Genomic DNA, 23,113 nt, shown 5'->3' with positions numbered 1-23,113 from the left:
GTTGCTCATTTGTCAATGAACACTAAATTTACCTTCATCTGATTAATAGAAAAGAGAAGTATGCAGGTGTTGGGATTCAAAGAATTGTTTCACATAATTACACTATCAAAGCAGTGAGTTCTCTAATATATCTTCTCACTTTATTATGTAATTTTGTTATGACTTTACCTCAAATTTGGTTGGCAGTATTTAAGGAAAAATTGGACTGCAACACATTGTTCTTATTGCTGAGTTTACATGATCACACTGATTCTTTGTGCTGCATTTATGGACCTCTGAAGGTTCAGTTATGTCACAGAGCAGGATAAGGGGAAGTATTGATTTACCATAGTACAGAAATGGATATGGTGCAGTTACTGTATGCTGTTTTATAACAGTGGAACTTGAGTTTTAAAAATAGCATTTACTGTGCTATGCAGACTGCTGGTGACATTATTGAGGAGAGTGCAGTCAACATGCACATGGATTAATATTTAGGGGTGTCTAAAAGCTTTAGGAAAGAGGAGAGATAGGTGAACGTGGTCAATATTTTAATATATTTTTTATAAAATGTATTGAAATTCCACTTTTCAACAACATGACCCATGACACAGAGAGAATATTAACAATAATATAAAATAGACCAGGATTGAGTAAGAAGATAAATAAAAGTAAATACAGTAAAAAAATATTAAAAGGGGGGAATTAAAAACAAGACAATATAAACATGTTTAAGTAGTGTACGTACACATACATATGTTATATGTTTTGTATTTTTCTTTGTACAATACCAGTAATACAGTAATACTTTAAGTAATTTAATCAAATTTGTCGCAGCTCTTTGTTGTTTAAAGTGTTTAGCAGGTGTATTTTATGTAGCATTCAACAACAATAAAGGTAAATATAGACTTGAGTACAAGACAAGAAATTAAGGTCAGTTATGTAAAAACTACATAAAAAGAAGCTTAAACAAGGTTTTTGAGAAAAATGTACCATAATGTCTTGAAAGCTTTTATGTTGTTTAATAAATTGTGTGAGACTTCAATTCCTGAAAAAATGTAATAACTTACAAAAATATTTTTGTTTAATAATCATTACAAATAAAAGTGAAAGAGTGCAAACATCTGCATTTTTATAATAACAAACCTCAGAAAAGTGCAAATCTGTCTCAAAATGTTGGAGAACAAACTTATCTTATATAAGACTCAAAACCATCCCCAAAGGTCTTAGTTAATCTAAAAGAGGACATTCATTTTTTTGTCATAATTGGGTTTTTTTTGTCTAAATCATCTCCTCATGACGCCGGCCACCTATGGTAAAATCATCTACATCCTCAGTTGATCAGATCATGTGACTTTACCCCTTTATTATACCTAAGTCAAAATAAAATGTGACAATTTTTTAACATGCCTTTTGACTTAAGCAAGATATGGTAACACTTTATTTTGAAGGTGTCTACATAAGAGTGACACGAGCGTGTCATAAACATGACATGGGATGTGTCATCATGAACATTAATGACACTTTGAAGTAACATTAATGCTCATGATACTTGTCATGTCATGTTTCTGACAGGCTTGTGTGACTCTTATGTAGACACCTTCAAAATAAAGTGTTACCATATCTTGCTCAAGTCACAAAGGCATGTTCAAAAACTTGCCTAAGTCATTTATTTCTCTTAAGTTACATAATTTACACACAGTGTTATTACTATGCCAATAGCCAACCTTTGTTACATTCTTTTTGAGTGAAATGATCAATAAATGTCATATGTTACACTTTTGGTTAAGTTTTTTGTGTTTCCTGCAAAACTTGAAAAAAATGAGTTATGCGATTATAAACGTTATGTGTTATATGTGAGAATTACGTTGTTATTCATGATGTTATTGTCCCATTCTTGTTGCAGTTTATGTTATTTATTTATTTATTTATTTTTGTCTTTATTGACAATTAAGGAACATTACAATCATGAGGTCAGACAAAAAGGGATTACAAGAAACAAATGCCACGAAACAAAGAACTAATCAGGAGAAATTGTAGTAAAAAAGAAAATAAATAAAAAGAATAATAAAAAAAAAGAAAAAGAGGTATATACATTGGTCATGCAGAGAGTATGAAGTACATAAAGCCTGTGCATTCACTGATAATGATAAAAATCATATAGTTATTAGAAATTAAGGTTATACATTCATCAGGCTGTCATAATATTGAAGAAATAGTTCGAGAGTTCGAGATAGAAATAGTTTATTTTACAATTCTGAGAGACGTAAGAAGATAGTTGAATTCAAGTAAAAACGCCTTAAACTTTGGCTTAGCTTTGAGAAATCTGTTTGTAACAAATCTGTTTTGTAACCAATTTCTTAATTCTCTCTTGTTCTTTATACACAATGAGTAAAATAACAAAGAACATCTTTTTCGGTGAATAGGTATGAGACACTAAGAAAGTTTGATAAATGATTTCTCAAATCTATCCAAAAATCCTGCACAATATTACTTATGTTATATTTTGATAGTAGGGGTTTCCCTTGGCGGTGACGTAACCGCTGATCTGGATGACGCAGACGGGTCTCATTGGTTCACACCGACGCACCAGGCCTGTAGTTTGAAAGCTGTCTGGGCCCTGGCGTCTTGTACCGTTAGCCACATTGCGAACAAAGTTACAATATTTTGAAATAAATTCAACGATTTGTGAAGCCATTTTTCGCCCGGAAACACGCCTGCTACTTTTGGACTATGCGGCGGTGAAAGGGGGGCGAGAATCCGGCGGGATCCGCGGAGGCAGACGTGTTTTTTAAACAGCATTGTTATGTTGCATCTGAACTGAGTTGCATTGAACTCCACGCAAGGAGAAAAGAAAGCTAGCTGGCTAACTGTGCTAGCGGCTAGCTGGCTAGCGGCGCTCCAACTCGTGTGCTATTCACTTCCTTGTTGCACATTGGAGTGTGATGGAAGTTTGTGAGAAGGAGACGGAGTTTCTCACTTTAACTTTAACACTATCTGGTTAATGGATTTACACGCTTGCACGGACTGTCACATAACGGGAGAAGTGGATTTTATATTTAGATCGGCTTTGGGCCTGTGCTTTGACCATGAAGTGGAATGTCTAGCTGGTTAGCTTTTGGAGGCTAACTGGCTAAACCGACAACCATTAGCTCGCAAATCTGGGAGATTTCCGTCCCGGAGTACAATGGTTGCTTGCTCTATAGCTACACACCATATTGTGGACTTTATGTGACGGAATCTACAGGCAGCAAGTGTCATGAATTGACTACCGTCTTGGGGGTAACTCACTTTTTAATTGAACCTCAAACGAGCTAGCTTTGTAATGCTAATGTTAAGTGATTTAGCTAGCTAGCTGGCTGGCTGTCTTGATTGTGAATTTGCTTAGCTAACTAGCCTGTTAGCCCAATGTTTTGTTCCACGACACAACAAGGAACATAGTTTAGGTAAAGTGTATAGTATTAAAGATCATTGTCAACGTGGGGAAAGGGGTTTATTTTGTCAGATAAATGCCTAATCCAGAGGTGCTTCGCGAGGGTCGGGGTCGGAGCCCCTCTGCTCAGAGAAACGCTACCAGGCAGGACAGGCGCAGTAAGCCGGGGAGCGGTGCTGCTCAGCGGGACAGACACCGTGAGAAGAGGCGGTCGTCGGCGTCTACGAGAAAGAAACGCAGGCAGGCCAAGGGGAGAGACTTGTGGCATGCCGGTACAACAGGAGACCCTGACATTGATCGTAAAGGAGCTTTTGATAAAGACGCTGAACTTCGGACACTGGTAGAGTATGACGACGTGAGCTCCCAGTCTGAGCGATTTTCTGGGAGCCCCTCTCCCAAACTTGACGCCCATGCTGACAGGCTCTCAGTGGACCGACTCAGCGATGTTGACTTTGGTGACTATAATGGACCAGCATCCCCGGACAGGAGTCACCCGAGAGATCGGGAGGCACTGTGCATTAGCAAGGACGAACAAACTAGAGGACCATCTGAGAGGAGCAGGCAAGAGAAGGAGCCAGGCAAGAAAAAGGACCGCCAGAGCCGCGAGAGAGACTCCTTAAAAGCCAGGAGTGGAGGTAGCCTTAGTGGCTCTAAAAATCACAGAGACACTACAAGGAGCAGTGACAGGAATGGTAAGAGGACATCTCAGTCCTCACAATCTGCAGATAAAAGGGATTCGAAAAGGCACAAAAGTAAAACAAGATCTGACAAAGAGCCCCCATCTGCATACAGAGATGCGCCACAATCTTACAGAGAAGACCGTGAAGAACTCAGGGCATACAGGAGAAGTCCTGGTTTCAAATCAGAAAGTCCCTATGGGACAGCATACTCTTATAGCTACCAATCTCCTGGTGGTTATAACACACTAATATCTAGGAGAAGTCCAACTTATGGGAGCAAAAGACTCTCTCCGAGTTCAGCTTATTACAGCCGGGATGCAGATGGGTATGGGGCATATAATGTGCCAAAGTCACCCAGTTCATACTCCAGCAACAAAAGGAAGCGGTCCCCAGCGAGCCCAGCAAACTGGCGCAGGTCCCCAAGTTATGGCAGACACAGTCCCTATGAACAAGGAGAGTTTGGTTCAAGTCCTCATGGAAACCGCAAGAGATCAAGGAGCCCATACAGAAAATCCATGAGCCCAAGTCCAGATTTCAGGTGAGTTCTTACATCCTTATGTCTATTAAATGTCAGAAAATAGTCAAAGTGTCCCCACAGTTTCCTAGAATCCAAAGTGATGTCTTTAAATGCCAAATATATTTAGTTTATAATTATATAAAACAGCAACAGTGTTTAGGCTGAAATTGGCACCTTCTGCCATTTTTTGGTAAATTTGCTCTAATGATTAAACTATTATCAAAAAAGTTGTGTGCCGACACAAACAGGCTTTTCTTCAGATTTTAAGGTTCAGCCTTGTGTAAGAATGTTGTATGTTTTAAACACCGTCATTCCACTAGATGACAGTGGTAAATAATGGTGCAGCCCAAACAAGGCCACACTTGTGTTTTTTGAGGCCTTGTGTTTTCTGTTAATATTTACTGCCGTGTCTTTCCAAGAACCTATTGACCAGACTGTCTCTTACGTGAGAGAAAAAGTTGCAGAGTACTAACAGCTAAAACGTGACTCATAGACCCCTGAAGTGCCTTAAAGTAGTCTGTGATGTGTGTTGACTCAGCAGGCATAACAGGATAATAAATATTTAAGAATGCCCAAGAGCCTTATGGCAGTATATTTCATTTTATTTTGGAAATGTCACCTTTTGCTTGAACTTTAAAAATGGCTTAATTTATGTAAAGGAAAACACAATGTAAATATGTGCCTAAAAATGCAATAAATTCAGTTTGAAGTTTGAACTGCTCTGGGGAAAGACCAGTAATCTGTGTAATCCCCAGTGTTCGAAACCTACGCCCTTGCCTGCCTGTGACATTGTTGTAATAACTCACTTTATAGTTGTGTATTTATAATTAGATGTCCACATGTTTTTCTGTATGAAAATTGAACGGTCACGTGAAGTTTCTATTGTTGAAACAAAATCTGAAAAGTTGTCCCATGTAATTTTCTTTCCAGGCGATCTGCGCGGTCACGTAGCAGAAGTCCATATTCATCCACAAGGCATTCACGTTCTCGCAGCCGCCACCGCCACTCTCGCTCTCGCAGCCGCCCCTCTAGCCTCTCACCGAGCACGCTCACCTTCAAATCCAGCCTCGCTGCCGAACTCAGCAAGCAGAAGAAGGCCAAAGCCGCAGAAGCAGCCGCCAAGGCCAAGAACTCCAGCAACACGTCGACTCCAACCAAGGGTCCCGCCTCATCCGCTCACCAGCCCAGCCCCAAGTCCAATCACACCACCAGGAAGGGCCGCCCTCCCTCCCCGCCGCAACCGGAGAAAGGTCCCAGAACTCCCACATCGAGCCAGCCCCAGTCGCCCTCAGACAGGACGTCCAAGAGGACCACTGAGCCCCAGACCAGCAGGGACCGAGACGGAAAGGGGAGAGATGACTCTGTTCATCGGGACAAGAGGAAAGCACCAGCACACGGACCGAGCCGAGACAAGGAGCGAACCGCTGGTCCACTCATCTCTTCTCTGGCATCCCTACCGCTGCCCCCAGCTATTCTTGAGCACATGGATAAAGGAGAAAGGTATGGGTGTGTTGTTGTGCCAATTAGTATTCTTATGAATCTTTTATACATGATTGTCAAGACTAACTCTCACTCTCTGTCTCTCTGTCTATCAGCTTGAAGGACAGCCTGCTCTCAGGGAAGAAAAAGTCAGACAGAAAGGCCCGTCCGCTTCTTACCGACTTGCCTCTCCCCCCTGAACTTCCCGGCGGCACGTCTTCCCCACGCAGCCCGCCCGACGACAAAAAGTCCCAAACTCTTCGCCGAAGACCTAAGTATGTTGCCGTGCATTTAATTAGTCCTATGCCATCTTTTCTTCTGGTATTGTTTGCTGTTTATGCACTTTTTTCTCCCCCTGATATATCTCCTTATCATTTCCAGAATTTGTGGCCCAAGATACGGCGAGTTTAAGGAAACGGAGATCGATTGGGGTAAACGTTGTGTGGACAAGTTTGAAATAATTGGAATCACAGGAGAAGGCACTTACGGTCAGGTGTACAAAGCTAAAGACAAAGACACCGGTGAGTGTTTTTGAAGCTGCAGGTTCATTCATATAGCTTCAGCAACATTGGAAACCTCAATCTATTCTTAATAAAGTAAAATAGAGGTTGGTAATGAGGATATTCTCATCCTACAGATCTAAACTTAATCCTACAGTGTGTCCTGTACCATCGTATTGGTATTTTGTATATGCACAAAACACATTTTGACATTACAGTCATGGAAAAAATTACAAAACAACAACATTTTCCAGGGTTTTCTTGATAATTACCAAAGTCATTATCAAGAAAACCATGGAAAATGGCTAGATATCAGCTCTTAAATTAACTCTTATGAGCTATTTTTGTTGTTATCATATTTGTCCAAACAAATGTACCTTTAGTTGTGCCAGGCATTAAAATGAACAAGACATTGAAGAAAACAAAGGGTGGTCTTATCATTTTTCCATGACTGTAGATTACACTATTTACAGGAAGCATATAATTAAGAAATCCCATTAAATTGTGAGGGGAAATTTGGGGTTGCAAGAAAAGAAAAACCTGACCATGACTGTAGTCTTCACACGCTGTTTTTTCTTCTGTTCCCTAGCTGAAATGGTGGCTTTGAAGAAAGTTCGGCTGGACAATGAAAAGGAGGGCTTCCCAATCACAGCCATCAGAGAGATTAAGATTCTACGACAACTCAACCACAAGAGCATCATAAACATGAAGGAGATCGTCACAGACAAAGAAGATGCTCTAGACTTCAAGAATGATAAAGGTGCATTATGTTGTCACTCCTAATTACTCTATAATCCTGCCACACATCATCAATTTGTTTAATACATTGTAGGGTTGTCAAAAGTATCGATACTCAAAAAAGTATCGATACTAAAACGTTGTATCCGGATACAATACTCATTTTCAAAAGTATCGAGTATCTGAAGCTTGTTATCATAGTTGCAGTTTCTTTTTGCACAACAGTTTTTTATTATAAATATTTAACCCGTGGTTCTGTTAATTTTAACATGTTGCATTTTTCTTGTTGTTAAAAATATTTCTGTTAAATTTTGGGGTCTTTGTTTTTATCCTTGTGGTATCGAAAATGGTGTTGAATATTTTCCTGAGTATCGGTATCGAGTTGAAAATTTTAGTATCGTGACAACCCTAATACACTGATGACCAAATCTTTATTCTGTCATCTCAGGTGCTTTCTACCTTGTATTTGAGTACATGGACCACGACCTGATGGGTCTGCTCGAGTCCGGTCTGGTCCACTTCAACGAGAGCCACATCAAGTCTTTCATGCGACAGCTGCTGGAGGGCCTCGACTACTGCCACAAGAAGAACTTTCTGCACAGAGACATCAAGTGCTCCAATATTCTGCTCAATAACAAGTGAGTCCCCAATACTATGTTTTATCGCATGGCCACACACGATTTCCCAGCCACACTTAATTTGTTTTTTCCTCCTCCTATTCAGAGGTCAAATAAAGCTGGCAGACTTTGGTCTGGCTCGGCTGTATAACTCTGAAGAGAGGTGAGTCTCTGCTCACCGTAGATACACACCACACCTGTTAATCTGTCTCACCTTCATATTTACGTTCTCTCCCGTGTGATAATGCTAACAGCTCTTGCCTTTTGTTCTCCTTTTCAGTCGTCCATACACCAATAAAGTGATTACACTATGGTACCGTCCCCCAGAGTTGCTTCTGGGAGAAGAGAGGTACACACCGGCTATCGATGTGTGGAGCTGCGGGTAAGAGCAGGACGCATATTGATTTCACTTTACTTGCTGTATGTTATTTGATTATCCGCTCAGCGAGTTATAATGATGAATTGCATCTCGTTTTGTCTCTCGCAGATGCATTCTTGGAGAACTGTTCACAAAGAAGCCAATATTTCAAGCCAATCAGGAGCTTGCCCAGTTGGAGCTGATCAGGTAAATTTATGCTGAATTAATTTATCCATTCAACCTTTGTTTGTACTTGCGAGATGATTGACTCATTGTCATTGTAAATGAGGTTCACCCCTCAATCAGAAAAACAAAGAGGCCTACTAACAGAGGCATTATTATAAAAGTCATAAAAAAATTAATTTTGTAGAAACATTGAGGTTATTAAAATGTGAAGTAAAATACAGTTATGTTAAACGATTACAAGTAGAGGTTGTGAAAGGTTTAAACTCAAATTTAAATCAGTTTTTCCATATTAAATGTCAACAAACTCTTGACTTGCTCCCACACCGTACTTCACCCACTCAAGCTCGAGATGGACCAAGAACGGAAGATAAAGCAGCACTCATTTTTTCCACTGATCATTAATCAAAACACATCTTGTGGTTTCGTAGCTCTATGGTCGACTGAGGCGAATGTCACTTGCTTTGTTATGACTGCCGTCGTTAGAGGAAAGGTGAAGGTTGTGAATTATCGAGCGGAGGCTGCCTGCCTCTGCTGGGGGAAACCCTGAAAGTTGGCACGAGTCATTTTTTCTATAAAGACAGCTCTCATTAATTTCCTCACTTTATCAGCAATGCAAAATGATTAGTCAGGGAGGACAGAATATAAGCTCTAATGAAAGCAAATGTGATGAACTTTAAAGCAACAAGTCAAGCCAGTTCTCTGGGTGTTGTCATGAAGTCACTCTAGATAATTGGCAGTCAAGATGTCCTACATATCTCAAACACATCGCAGTGTTCTTCTTTAACAAATCAGGGTTCATATGGGTGCTTGAAATCCTTGAAAATGCTTGAATTTAAATGTTGTATTTCAAGGTTTAAAAAGTGCTTTGATTTTGGATAAAGTGCTTGTAAATACTTGAAATGCTTACTGTATTTCTCTTGCAATCTGACTATATCCATCTATAAACTATAGATAATCACATGTTCAATGTAAAAAATAATGAGTAGCCTATCTGAAATTAAGACCGTTCCTCCTAAAAGTGTAATACCATCGTTGTTGGTATGGTTGAAAGTGAAATCTCCCTCTTTTTAGTATGTAAGTACTCATCTAAAACATGCAATTTACAACAGGTGTAAGATACTAGAAAAGCTTAAAAATTGACCTTGAAAGTCCTTGAAAAATGCTTGACTTTTTTTGATCAAGGTCTTTTTTATTTTTCAAATTTTTCAAATACATCAGACAAAGAAGATACAATTCTCACATGAGACAATCAAGTCTAGTTCCTGTCCAATCAAACAAACCTCCCAATGCCCCCCACCCACAAGTACTGGACCCCAAGCTAATTTCAATACATCCAGACACCGACACATACACAAACTAGATAAATAAAAAAAAAAAAGGAAATCACAACGGAGAGAGAAAAGAAAAAAACAAAACAAAAAACAGATACATATATAAATTTGGGTTACATAGAAATGTTAGTAGCTGCCATGCTTTCAACAAAGGAAATAAATGGCTGCCAAATGACATAGAATTTCCTGGTGGTCCCTCTTACAGTAATAATTAATAATAATTCATTTTATTTAATAGGGCGCCTTTCAAGGCACTCAAGGTCGCCTTACAACATGGAAAAAACAAGCAGAACATCATACATATCATACAATTTAAACAAATCAGAACATTTGTAAATGTACATAGTAAATCAATTTTTTCCTAAGTGAACATGACTCATGACCTCCCTAATAAAAATGCTTGAATTTGACCACTTGCTAAAGTGTACGAACCCTGACAAATGAATGTCTCTCTTGAAGCCGGATATGTGGCAGCCCCTGCCCTGCAGTCTGGCCAGATGTAATAAAGCTTCCCTTCTTCAACACCATGAAACCAAAGAAACAGTACAGGAGACGGCTACGGGAGGAGTTTGCTTTGTAAGTTAACGCACATGTTGTCAAACTGAATATTTAAAGATCGGGCCGTGCATTATACTGATATCTCGTGCCTCTGTTGTTGTCCAGCATCCCTCCATCTGCCCTGGATCTGTTTGACCACATGTTGAACCTGGACCCCAGCAAACGCTGCACAGCCGAACAAGCGCTGAGCAGCGAGTTCCTCAAGGACGTGGACCCAGACAAGATGCCCCCGCCGGAGTATGTTTTTGCCTCACGTTGCATCAACACGCTTATCTCACGCTGTAATACCAGCGCTATAACGTTATCTGTTTCCATCTCTCCAGTCTTCCACTGTGGCAGGACTGTCACGAGCTGTGGAGTAAGAAACGCCGGCGACAGAAGCAGATGCCGGAGGAAGTGGCGGCCCCTAAGGCGCCCCGTAAAGAGCTGGGCCTTGACGACAGCCGTAGTAACACTCCCCAGGGCTTCCCCGCTCCTGGAGGTATTAAAGCTCAGAACGCAGCTGCCTCTGCACTGCTGGGTGAGTTTGTATTTGTAATGTCTCATTATTAGCTTTAACAGCCACGGGTGAATTGTACTTGCATGAATAAAAAGTGCTGCTGCTAATGGAGTAGGATTTGATTATTATGCAATGTATCCAAAACAAGTACAACTGTTGTCTGCTTAATATTTATAGATTAGTCTTAAAGGTCGCAGAGCTTGTTTAGCTTGGTAAAAAAAAACTTTGTCCTTTAATACTCATTCATTCACTAACTTACTTGGTTCAGTGTGTTGTCTATGCCCATATTCTCCATAGACACATGGCCTTCAGAGGTTATGACAAGGACAGATAAAATGAGTGCTGAAAATCCTTGGAAACACTTTAATGTGGTGTTTTTAAGTTTGGTAAAGTGCTTGGATTTTGAACATAGTGCTTGAAACTGCTGGAAATTTAGATTATACAGGAGGCCAAGTTTACATATACATCATTTAGTTTTCTTTTTATAGCATAATATCCAACCCTGTTATAGGCTAGAAGTCATTATGCTTTGTAATTTACCACAGCTGTAAGTTGCTGGAAAAGCTTAACAATGCTTAAAAAGTGCTTGAATTTGAGTTTAGAAAGGGGCGCACTCAAGTTTCCTACACCTTTTTAACAAAAATATATAAAAAAAACAAAACTCTTTAACTTGTAGTATTCCTCACATCTATGACTGTTTTTTTTCTTTGGTCAGGTGGACCTGTATTCTTATTTGTCCATTTGTCCCCCCTTAATTTCATGACTGTAACTACACCGGTCCAACAAAAAAATGGCCACGATTCATACAGATGTCTTGAAGGTTTATTTTCTCTCTCTCTGTACTTCAGCAGACACTGTGAAAACTACAATAAATAAAGACATACACGTTTGAAAACACATGCAACTCCCACTCACTGTTAATTATCATTGTAAACATACAAACAGAAAGTTACCGCGTGCGCCACTTGGACCACTTGTAGAATTTTTACTCTTGAGTTGCGTGCTCTCCTCTACAGCCTTCTCTACTTCTTCTCTGACCCGAAATGCAACTGAACCATAACAAAACTGACCCGGCCTCACATTTCGACCTCACATTTGCCACAATACCCTCATCTCAGACCCTTATATTTCACAATAAAAGTCTCTCAAAAGGAAATACATTTAACCAACCATTTTATAAGACATATTAATAAACCATCTTATTTATTGTATTTTAATAACCTTGAGAACCTGAATGACCATGAATCTGTATAAAACAAAAACAAGCGCATATAAACTGTTTCAGAGACTGTTACAAAGACCTCTAAAACCATTTTGATTCATTGTGATATACAGTAGAGCTTTCAGTGAATATCAGATTTGTGTTCCCAAGGTTAAGATTCATTTGGAGATTAATTCTTGTGTTTCTTTTCAGATCCAAAGGGTCCAAACTCTCAGTTAACCCAGGAGCAGCTAGCAGTCCTCCTAAACTTCCTGGGCCAGCCCAAGAGTTCAGTAAACACGGCCCAGTTTGTCCAGTCCATGGGCACAAAGGTCAATCAGGAAACATTACAGCAGCTCTCCAAAGCCCTCGCTCCCACCGACCCAGCTGAGCCTCCTCCTCAACCCGCACCCGCCAAGCCTCCCCAGCCCGCCGCTCCTGCAGGAGTGCCCCGTACGCCCCCGATGCCCAAGCCTCCTTCACCCCCCATGTCTGCTCCGCCGGGTATTCCAGAAGGAGAGGCCGCAGCCGCCACGCAGACCGCCATGACGATGCTGCTGGCCCAGCTGCTCCAGGCGCAGCAGGCTCAGAGGCAGGAGCTGAGTGAAGGAGGGGAAGGAGCGGAGAGCAGCAACAGTGCAGGAGCAGCGCCGGGGGGGCAGCCGCTACCTCCAGAGGTCAAACAGCCCCCAGAGCCCAGCCCGGTGTCTCCAGGTAACCCTGGTTCTGTTTAATGTTTTCAGTTAGAAAGCTGAACATAGAGGAATATCTCTTTCCTTTTTGTAGTTCTGCAAGTCAGTTTGTTTTAAAAAGTTTATAACCATGTGTCAGTGAAATAATCCTTAACACGTAAAAGAAAGCAGGTTTATAAGGTTGCCCAAATACTGGAATTTTAAACTTCCATACAATACTATCTTAAAAAAAATATATGAAATGATAAAATATCTCATTTGATACCATGGCAAGAAAGATCACTCAAAATAGGATACTCTTTTCTTTTTATCAACCTGCACACATTGCTAATGCAGAAAAAGTCACTGTTTGTACTAATAATAGTGATATCTGTGCAGCCTTGGATTGAAAATAATTGTTTTTATTGCTTTATTATAGATTAGTTACTTTCAATACTATCAAATATATAATCAACAGAGATTGTAATAGTTTAAACACATGGTGTCGTAAAGAAAAATATCGAAGTATCTGTACTTTTGACAAACTTTAGGTTTAATTTATTCAAACCGTTCGTCAAATAATGGTAATAATTGTTAGCTGCAGTCTTAAAATTGTATTCTTCAGACAAAAACATATTTTTCTATGCAAATGCTTAAAAGGTGCTTAAAAAGTGCTTGAATTTAAGATTAAAATTTCCTCTATTAGTCCCACAACGGAGATATTTCAAGAGTTAGAGGATTGAAAATAATTTTATTCCCCTTTTTTTTAATAGATTAGTTACTTTCAATACTATCAAATGTATTATTAACAGAGATTGTAATAGTTTAAACACGTGGTATCATAAAGAAAGATATCAAAGTATCTGTACTTTTGACAACCTTTAGGTTTAATTTATCCAAACCGTTTGTCAAGACTGAGATAAGAAATAAGGAAATTCACATTAGAGCAGCGTAAGAAAAAGTCTTAATAATGTGATTTGTGTCTCAGTGTCTGAGGTAGGTGGAGTCTCCATCCTGCCTCCAGACCAGAGGCCACCTGAGCCTCCAGAGCCGCCTCCACACGCTGACCTGGACTACCGGCAGCCTCCACCTGAACCCAAGACCGGCCACGCTCCACCCATTGCATCTGCAGGTGGAGGTGATGGAGGGAGACCCCCGGAGCCAGACTACCCGCCCCTCCCTACCGCAGAGGGGCCGGGATACGGCGGAGACTACATCCATCCACCTCCTCCACCCTTCACTCCTGCAGGCTTCGGGGACGGCTACATGGGTCACATGTTGGGCGGAGGCCTGCCCCCTCACGCTCTGAGGGAGGTGTTCAGCGGGCCCGGCCAGGCTGCTAGCTCCTCGTCTGCCCCCGCCCACCCGGACTCCTTCCCTCCAGGCGCTGGAGCCACCGGACCCAGCAGCATGGTGTTCACCGGGGACAAGGACCACCGGTTTAATTACAATCACAGCCCCTTACCCGTGGAGGGACAGCCCAACCCCGGCGCCCTCCACCTGTACAACCACGCCCTGGCTAGAAAGGATGGTGTACCTCCTCCCCCTCCCATCCAAGCGCCAGGACAGCCCTGGGGCTCCCCTTCTCAAGTCGGGGCGCCACCACTACCCCTCGGCTTTGTCCCACACGTGAACTCGACGGCAACAATCAGAGGACGAGGCCTGCCTTTCTGAAAGACTGGAAACGGGAAGTGGCAGTTTGCGACAACGGACAAAAAGGCTCGGAGGACTCGATTGTGAGCCCGAAGCCTCTTGGGCCAGACCAGAGGGATCTGGAGATGCACACTCAGTTTGTAAATCTGTGTAAGGCATTGTATTTCTCCTCAGTCTGGAATGTGGAGTACGTTGCAGAAGGACAGCTGAATAACACCGGAGGAGCTTTTCTTGCTCATACCATTTTCCTATTTTTTTGTAATCTATTCTGCTGTCTTTTAAATTAAACTTTTACCTTTTTTGAGTGTACATTTATCAGGCCGGGTAAATTTTAAATCTCTACCTTAGCCTTTCTGTAATTTGCTCCAGGGCAGACTAGTATTAATGTTTTGCACTACTGACTGAAGTAGGCGGAAACTATTTTAGCTATGAAAGGAAATGGATGGTGTGCTTTATCGGCACAATTAGGAATATGACCAGTAATGTAGTGTCCTCTTTTTATTAAGGCCATGATTATGTTGAACACTGATGGCTCAGTTGATTGGGTTGATGGCGTAGGTATCAGCGCAGGGAGCTATTTGAGGAATACGGACTGTTAGTTCCAGACAGACTGGTAGCACTTGGACGACTGCAGCAAATCTGATCCGACGTCATGGAGAAAGGCTGTTTTCACTTTAAATTCCACATGCCTTTCTCGACAATAGGTGTTGTAAAATCATGAGCAAAACAAAAACACACGTAACCCAAGTTAAAAAAAAAAACAATGTCTTTTTTTTTTTTTTTTTGTACTAAAATGATTTTGTCCCCCTCCCTCCTCCTTTGGCAAATGTTTATTAAAGAAATGCCAACAAAAGAACTTATTATTGTCTGTTTAATTACTACAATTGTTATTGAAGTTCTCTCAGTTGCATAATTCATCAGGTACACCATGCTCGTACTGGGTTGGAGCCTCTTTTGGCTTCAGAGCTGCTTTAATTTATCGGAGCATAGATTCAACAAGGTGCTGGAAACCAGGGCTGAAAAATGAATCCGTGAAATATCCAAATCGCAGGAGACTGGTTAAAGGCAAAATATGATACATTCTGAATCAGTTATTGTAGTGCAGATGTGCACAAATGTTAGAGCTGCAATGATTAGTGGACTGACAGAATTTGCAAACTTTTTTGATTATTATAGAATAAATAGACCTTATTTTGAGACTCATAATATTTAAGATTCAATACATTTTGCTGTCAAATTTGTTGACACCAGGCTTCAAACCTTTCAGCAAACAAGTAAACAATATTTCTGTGAATCCCCACCTCCAGAATCCAAGAAATGAAACAGTCATTTCCCCTTTTTAAGTATATTTCATGTTTTTTTTTTTTTGTTATAATTTATGGCCGTCCACTATTGTTTAAAACTAATAATGGAGTTAATGTTATTTTTCATGCAAAAATGGCAGAACATGATGTGGACATTTTTTCACTTTTGAATAGATCAAGAAAATAATTGTCAAATTATTAATCGATAATTGTAGAATACAATTTTAAGGCTGCAGCTAACAGACACTTTAAAAAAACAACCTATGAGCTCATCATGAAAATGCTTAAAAAGTGCTTGAATTTAAGATTGAGATTTCCTTTTATTAGTCCCACAATGGGGAAATTTGAAGAGTTACAGCAGCAAATTAGATAGCAAAAAACAATAAGTAGTAAACAGCAGTATAAACTAGAAATTCAAGCATATAATTAAGTATTAACAATTTACAATATGAGCAAGTAGAAATGTAAAATTGATTTACAATTAAAACAAAAATGATAAAAAAAACTTTAGGAACATTATATACATTGTAGACAGTTCTGATGCTCTGCAGACTTCAGCAGATGATCTTGTCTACATGCTTAAATGCATTGAGTTGCTGCCACATAACCAGTGGTGGAACTCAAGTACTGTACTTAAGTATATTTTTGAGGTTTCCATTAATGCAACTTCATACTTCTACTCCACTAAATTTTAAGGCCAAATATTATACTTTTTATTCCACTACATTTAACTGCCAGCTTTAGTTACTTTTCAAAATGAAAACACGGCTTACATAAATTCATCACAACAAATAATCTAATAATATATTTAGACTATATGTCTGACTGAGAGTGAGAATGGGAAAACTGTGCGATCCTGACATTAAGTTTGCCTAACGTAACAGGTGCAGCAAGCATTTTGTCTTATTAGATAACTATATATCTGTAAGTTAAGGTAAAGCATATTGACAAGATGTAACTTGTGTTCTAGCACATTATTATATCTTGTGTTCACCAGCAGTGGTAGAATGTAACTAAGTACATTTACTCAAGTACTGTACTTAAGTATAATTTTGACTTGTACTTTACTTGATTATTTCCATTTGTGCAACTTTATACTTCTTCTCCACTACAGTTTGAAGCAAATATTGTACGTTTAACTCCACTACATTTAGCTGCCAGCTTTAGTTACTTTTTAGGTCGAGATTGAATATAAAAAACATGATGCATTTAAAGTGATTACTGTTTTGTGGATAATAAATTAAGTAATATATAAAGTCATCAAAAAAAGCCATACCAGACAACATTACAATGCTGCTTACATAAATGAATCAATAACGATAATCTAATAATTTATTTAGAATATAAAAAAACAATCTGTCGGTCCTTTCTCCATAATGAGTACTTTTAGCTTTGATACTTAAGTACATTTTGATGCTGACACTTTTATACTTTTACTTGAGTAAGTTTTGAATGCAGGACTTTTACTTGTAGTGGCATTTCACAGTGTGGTATTAGTACTTGTACAGGTACATCTCAATAAATTAGAATATCGTAGAAAAGTTTATTTATGTCAGTAATTCAATTAAAAAATGGATATAGATTAAGAACGTTATTAATCCCACAATGGGGAAATTCAACCGCCGCATTTAACCCATCCTTTTTTTACACACAAGTGAACTCACGATGCAAGGAGCAGTGGGGTTAGGTGCCTTGCTCAAGGGCACTTTAGTCCTTGACCTGTCAGTACCGGGATTTGAACCGGCAACTCTCCAGTTACAAGCCAGATTCCTAACCTCTAGGCCACACAAAATGAAACAATTTATTGAATTTCTTCTAATTATAATGACCATGGCTTACATTTAATGAAAACCTATAAATCAGTGTCTCAAAACTACTGGAAATAGACTTTTCCATCATATTCTAATTTATTGAGATACACCTTTTCCACCACTGTACATGATCAATTTATAAGATATTTGCTTTAAAAAATCACTTAAACCTGTGTACCTAATAAATTGGCCGGTGAGTGTACATCATAAATGACCAGTGGTAGATGTGGGGACTTCATGGATCACACCACTGGATGGCAGTGTCATGTCAAACACCACCACTCTGCCTCTCCTGCAGTGTGCACTCATTGCAACAGATGACTGTGGTTTACTGTGGAGCAGATTGACATTCAGTGCTGCCACTGTAAGCCAGTGTACTCACTTGTAATTCTCACTCAAAACCAATAGACCTTAGCTGGCAGCCACAATTTCACTGCAGCTAAATCTTGACACTTTTTTTTTTTTACGCCATTCATAAGATGACAAGCTCCTTGAGTAAGTCAGTGTCATGCAAATAGACACATTTTGGCTGTATTTGTAGCATGAAAACCCGGAGCTTTTTATAAAGAAACTGCCAGGTTAGCACTGCTGAGACTTTTTATCAAGGGAGACGCGGCTAAGGAGATAGCAGCACACATGACGTTTCAGACAACTATTACACAACCTCCAATAGAGAGATACAGAGCAGCGACTGTCAGGAAGAAAGAACATGTTCCACTAGCTGACAGCTCCCAGTGGACTCAATCTTCAAGCACTTTAACTCATTCTTTGAACTTAATGGAAAACAGTTTCTCACAGATCACAAGTCAGTCCTCCTCAGTGCTCCCTCTTAATGCCAACTTTGATATGAATTTTCTCTGGATGTCAATAGACCTTTTTGCTGCTTTCACCTTTATCAAACACAGGGTGTTGCTTTCAAATAAAATCATGCACATAACATTAGAATGAGATGATTTTTCCAAGGTTTTCTCACTGCAGAGAAAATTAAAGACACAACTCGTGTTTATGAAGCATCAAATTAAGGATAAACAGTAAACAGTGTATCTTCAGGGAGATTATGAAAGTAAGAAAAACAAACACAATTACAAAAATGTAAATTTATGTCCTTTACTATCAGGTTAAAATTAATTAATTAATTTTAATTTATTATTTTCACGATACACATTTTTTATGATAAAGTTTTATTATTTTTCACATTAATTATAACAATTTTGTTACAATGTATATGTTTGTTATATCATTTACTATTTCACTAGATACATACACATCTGTATTTATATATTTTTATTATTTTAAATAAATATAAATCTCTTTTTTTGAGCATGAAGTTATATATTTTTCACATGTAACATTTCTTTATAGGCCTGTGGTTAATGAAATAATAAACAGATGTATTTAGGTGTGAGTAAGTTAGTAAAATAAAAAAATTAAAATAAGATAAACAAACAAACAAATAGCAATACATGAAAATAAGGTAAAAATAAGGGAAGGTTGTACCTTTAGAGCCATAAACGAACACAGCAGGTTACAGCCAACCCTTATTCAAACTCACTGAAGGTTGTTTTAAACACTAGTGGGGATCCATAAATTAAATCTGTATTAATTTTGACAACATCTTATGGCTTTTTTTTCTTGAAATGCACTGCATAGGATTATCGGTAACGCTTTATAATAAGGTCCTTAATAACCATTAATTAACAAGTAATAAGGCATTGTTCTCGCTTTAGATCCGGTAGTTGCAAAAATCATAGTTCACTTATAGTTAACTTATAATAGATGAGCAATAAAGTATATTTTAATATCAATAAGCAAACAAAATAAGATTAATAAAGGCATGGCAAAGACATAATGGGTGGGTCATGGGTGTTTGTAATGCCATTATTAACACTTATATAAGCTTATAAACACACAATAATGTTAATAAGCATATTGTAAGGACTTACAAGGGCCTTATTACTTGTTAATTAATGGTGTTTACAAGGACCTTAATATAAAGCGTTACCAGATTATTGTTTTCAGGTCATGTGTGATGGTTTTGAGGACTGGGTTGTGCTGAGATGTTTGGAGCCTGTTTTCAGATAATTTGACTGGATCTTGTAAGAATATCAGTTTAATTATTCTCAGTCTCAAAATAAGTGTCACATCCGTCTGTTTTCCCATCATTGTGACATGAAAAAGCAGAATTTTGTCGCTTTAAAAGCTGAATTATATCCAAATTTAGTTGAGTGGCAAAAGCCGTGGTGGAACACACCTTTCCTGTCTCGCTCCCTGCCCCTTCTTTTCATCTCCTCACTAAATTGTACTCACTTGTTTTTTCAATCACTCACACAAAAAATATGATGCTGTCAGTCTCTAGTGAAGCTGGCGTAAATTTTCAGCAATCCATCATCCACGCCGTATTAATCACAGACTAGCTGCCATGCACGTTCCGAATTAGCTTTGCAGAACGGAACCCCTCTGAGATAATCACTTTTTCATCACCGGCTATGTGACGTGTGGCAAATTCAGATGTGGATATGACGGCTGAAACAAAGGACAGATGTGTGTCTCTTTGTTCATCTGCATGTTGAATATCAGGCGATGCTTCTGGCATTTGTGGCTCCAGTATAGTTATTGAATGTATTTCTTTATAAATCTGCTGCCTTGTAGTGGTTGTTATAGCATTTAACCCTCCTCATAGCATTGTTTATATTTCACACTAACTCCATTACTAACCATTTCAATCAATATTCAGTGTAATGGTGTTCTTTACCTCTCATAGATCATGGTTCAATGAGGATAATTCACTCTTTTTCATAAAAAAATGCATGTTACTTTTTTTTTTCATGTACATTGGAAAGACCTACATATAAAATACAATAGTTTTACATGACATTGATATGTGAAATGAAACATTTTCATTTCATATGTTTATTACACTTATTAAACCAAGCAGAGGAAGTTTCATCCCAAAAAAATAAATCATATATATATAAATATATATATATTTTTATTATTTTATTTTATTATTATTATTATTATTATTATTATTATTATTAGGGTTAAGGTCAATGAGGCAGTATTCACTCTCTATTTAAATGGCAATTCCCAATATTTGCGATATGATCTAGTACAATTTCTTGCACTTGGATCATTCTGAGTGGAATGTCTTGATGTTATGGAGCATGTAATATTTTACAGTGATTCAAAAATAATTGTTAATTAAACTAAGTGTCCTTGTATGTAAACTGTGTCTATGATTAATAGACAATAGCTACTTAAAGGCACAATGAGTATGATTTCTGTTATGTTTTTTAAACACAAGATTCCTTCCATGTCATCTGCACTTTACTCCTTAGACACTTCATTTTTTATTTTTTATATTTATATTATATCTTATATTATCCTATATTGTGATTGTTTTTGTAACTTTGTAACCAGAATTGAATTTGAGATAAATAAAGTTCTATCTTATCTTATCTTATCTTATCTTATCGTAAGATTCAAAGTCGGCCCCACAGCTATCCTAAGTTTAAGTAGCTAATGGGCATTTGTATCCAGATAGCAGAACTTAGCAGAGCTTACTGAAGGTTTTTTTTCTTCTTTTGTTTGTTTTGTGCTTATCGAGCTTGAGAGGGATTATTTTTCCTTCTTGTGTTTATTTATTTATTAGGAAAATCCTACTGTTAGTGCCACTAGGAAATGTAAGGTAGGATTAAGAAAATATATTTATATTTTTAAGGTGGATGGGGAATGCAACAACCAGCCTGACAGGAAAGTTGTGAAGAAAAAAAGCAAAACAGAGAAGAAAAGAAGAAAAAGCTCAACAAAAACGCCACACACATTTGTATCACTCTTCTTGTGAAGGCCTTAAATTGTCTAGATTCAATCACTAACTATGTGCTTAACCTTGAGCCTCTGAAAAAAACGTCAGAATCAGCAAACTGCCACACATACTTAACTTTACCACACATGCACATGGCAGGTCTTTGCAATGCACACACACACACCACACACACACACACACACACACACACACACACACACACACACACACACACACACACATTCTTGTACTTCTATCTTTGTGAGGACCCTCATTGGAACAGTGAATTCCCTAGCAAGGTTATAATAGTTTTGAATTTTTCATTAGTTTTAGTTTTCATTTTGTTGTGAATTTTTGTTTTCAGATTCAGTTAGTTTTAGTTAATTTTTAGAGTCAGTTTGCTAATTTTAATTCAGTATTTATTTATTTTAAATGCTTGAGTTTTAGTTTAGTTTTAATTATTTTTTGTGTTAGTTTTAGTTTTTTTGTAACGGGGTATTTGTTGGGTGGGAGATTAAAAGAGGTCACAGTAAATTTTGCCTTTATTTTCTTTGACTTATTCATCTTCATTATGTATGAAAAAAGTTGACAAAGATGAAAACAAAGGACAATTTCATTATAATTGTAGTAAGTTTTGTAACCACACAATACAGTTTCAGTTAATTATCATTATCATGTAACCTTTAACCCTTAAAACAAAGTCTGAAATATCAAAAAAGCCTTTAAAGAAGTGAGGACCGGCTGAAATGTCCTCACTTCGCAAAAATGTCCTCACTCTGTTGGTTAAAAACGTGTTCTGGTCCTCACTATGTAGGAAGTACAAGAACACACACACACACACACACACACACACACACACACACACACACACACACACACACACACACACACACACACACACACACACACACACACACACGCTCTCTGCACAACAGCTGCACTCCCCTGTCGAGGCACAGTGTGGTGCTAAAGGACTGGAAGCTAAACCAGGAGCATCTCAATCCATCAACTACATTTCATAAAACTTGGGAAACAGAAAGTTATGACTAAGATACACCTTTCATCCTTGAGCCAAAGCCCATAAATATGGACACATGCCCATTAATAATGATATCTGACAAGTCTTGCTGACAGAGTGAATTCATTCTTATGTGGATAAGGGAGCAGGCAGAGGGACGCAGACGTTCTTCAACTTCTTCAGCTGCTGGCTCTTGTTGAAAATGGATGACAGCCAGATTCATCATGATGCACAAGCTTATCAAATTCAGCTAATCAGAGCTGGACGGGAGCTTGTTAACTCATTACTGTTGTGAGGTGGCTGGAGGACAGAAAGAGTGCTGTTACCTGTGCTAACTGTTGACAGTGGAATCAAGCGAGGGACATAATTAGGAGTTAAGGATGATTTATCGAAAGACTAATGTGCTGACTTTGAATTAACCTTTGAGATTTTGCAGTAACTGAACCATAATGCGACCCAGAGTGCATCACAGTGCCTCGGGCCACGCTGCTCCTTGAAGAGGTGAATCAGCTGAACTAATGGCTGTTTAATGGTCAAACCTTGTTCTCTTATTGTGCGTAAAGAGTAAAACGGAAAGAGAGAGGAAATGCACGCAGCTGACATTTTTAGATAATGTTTTGTTTACAGTTTTTTTTTTTTTTGCTCTTTCTTTCTGAGTGATTTCCTCCTGGGGCTGCGTTCAAAGTAGTTTTTAATTAAAATGTGAAATCTAAAAGTAGTGGCACTGGAACAGCGGTTGTGCAGTCTTCCACATGCATGCACAGCAAAAACTTTT

At 38.6% G+C, this 23,113-nt stretch overlaps 1 protein-coding gene across 1 annotated transcript; it reads left to right on the top strand.

The window, feature by feature from the left end:
- The first annotated feature begins 2,590 nt into the window (after window positions 1–2,590).
- cdk13 (cyclin dependent kinase 13) lies at window positions 2,591–15,164 on the top strand. Its single transcript, XM_059327125.1, has 14 exons — window positions 2,591–4,630; window positions 5,540–6,109; window positions 6,205–6,363; window positions 6,470–6,609; window positions 7,178–7,348; window positions 7,775–7,964; window positions 8,050–8,106; window positions 8,224–8,325; window positions 8,431–8,508; window positions 10,278–10,394; window positions 10,482–10,613; window positions 10,700–10,896; window positions 12,290–12,790; window positions 13,736–15,164. The coding sequence occupies exons 1-14, from the start codon at window positions 3,489–3,491 to the stop codon at window positions 14,419–14,421; spliced, it is 4,242 nt and encodes a 1,413-aa protein (XP_059183108.1). The 5' UTR covers window positions 2,591–3,488; the 3' UTR covers window positions 14,422–15,164.
- The last annotated feature ends 7,949 nt before the right edge of the window (window positions 15,165–23,113 follow it).

The sequence above is a fragment of the Centropristis striata genome, chromosome 23, assembly GCF_030273125.1.
Source record: "Centropristis striata isolate RG_2023a ecotype Rhode Island chromosome 23, C.striata_1.0, whole genome shotgun sequence".
Taxonomy (NCBI): domain Eukaryota; kingdom Metazoa; phylum Chordata; class Actinopteri; order Perciformes; family Serranidae; genus Centropristis; species Centropristis striata.
Note: the sequence above shows the minus strand (reverse complement) of the source record. Positions and strands in the feature narration are given on the sequence as shown.

What these genes read in the sequence shown, in the direction of transcription:
- cdk13 (XM_059327125.1), top strand. Translation starts at nt 3,489, where the DNA reads ATGCCTAATCCAGAGGTGCTTCGCGAGGGTCGGGGTCGGAGCCCCTCT. An exon ending in GCCCAGTTGGAGCTGATCAG is followed by an intron (nt 8,509 to 10,277) that starts GTAAATTTATGC and finishes TCTCTCTTGAAG; the next exon opens with CCGGATATGTGGCAGCCCCT. An exon ending in GACAAGATGCCCCCGCCGGA is followed by an intron (nt 10,614 to 10,699) that starts GTATGTTTTTGC and finishes CCATCTCTCCAG; the next exon opens with TCTTCCACTGTGGCAGGACT.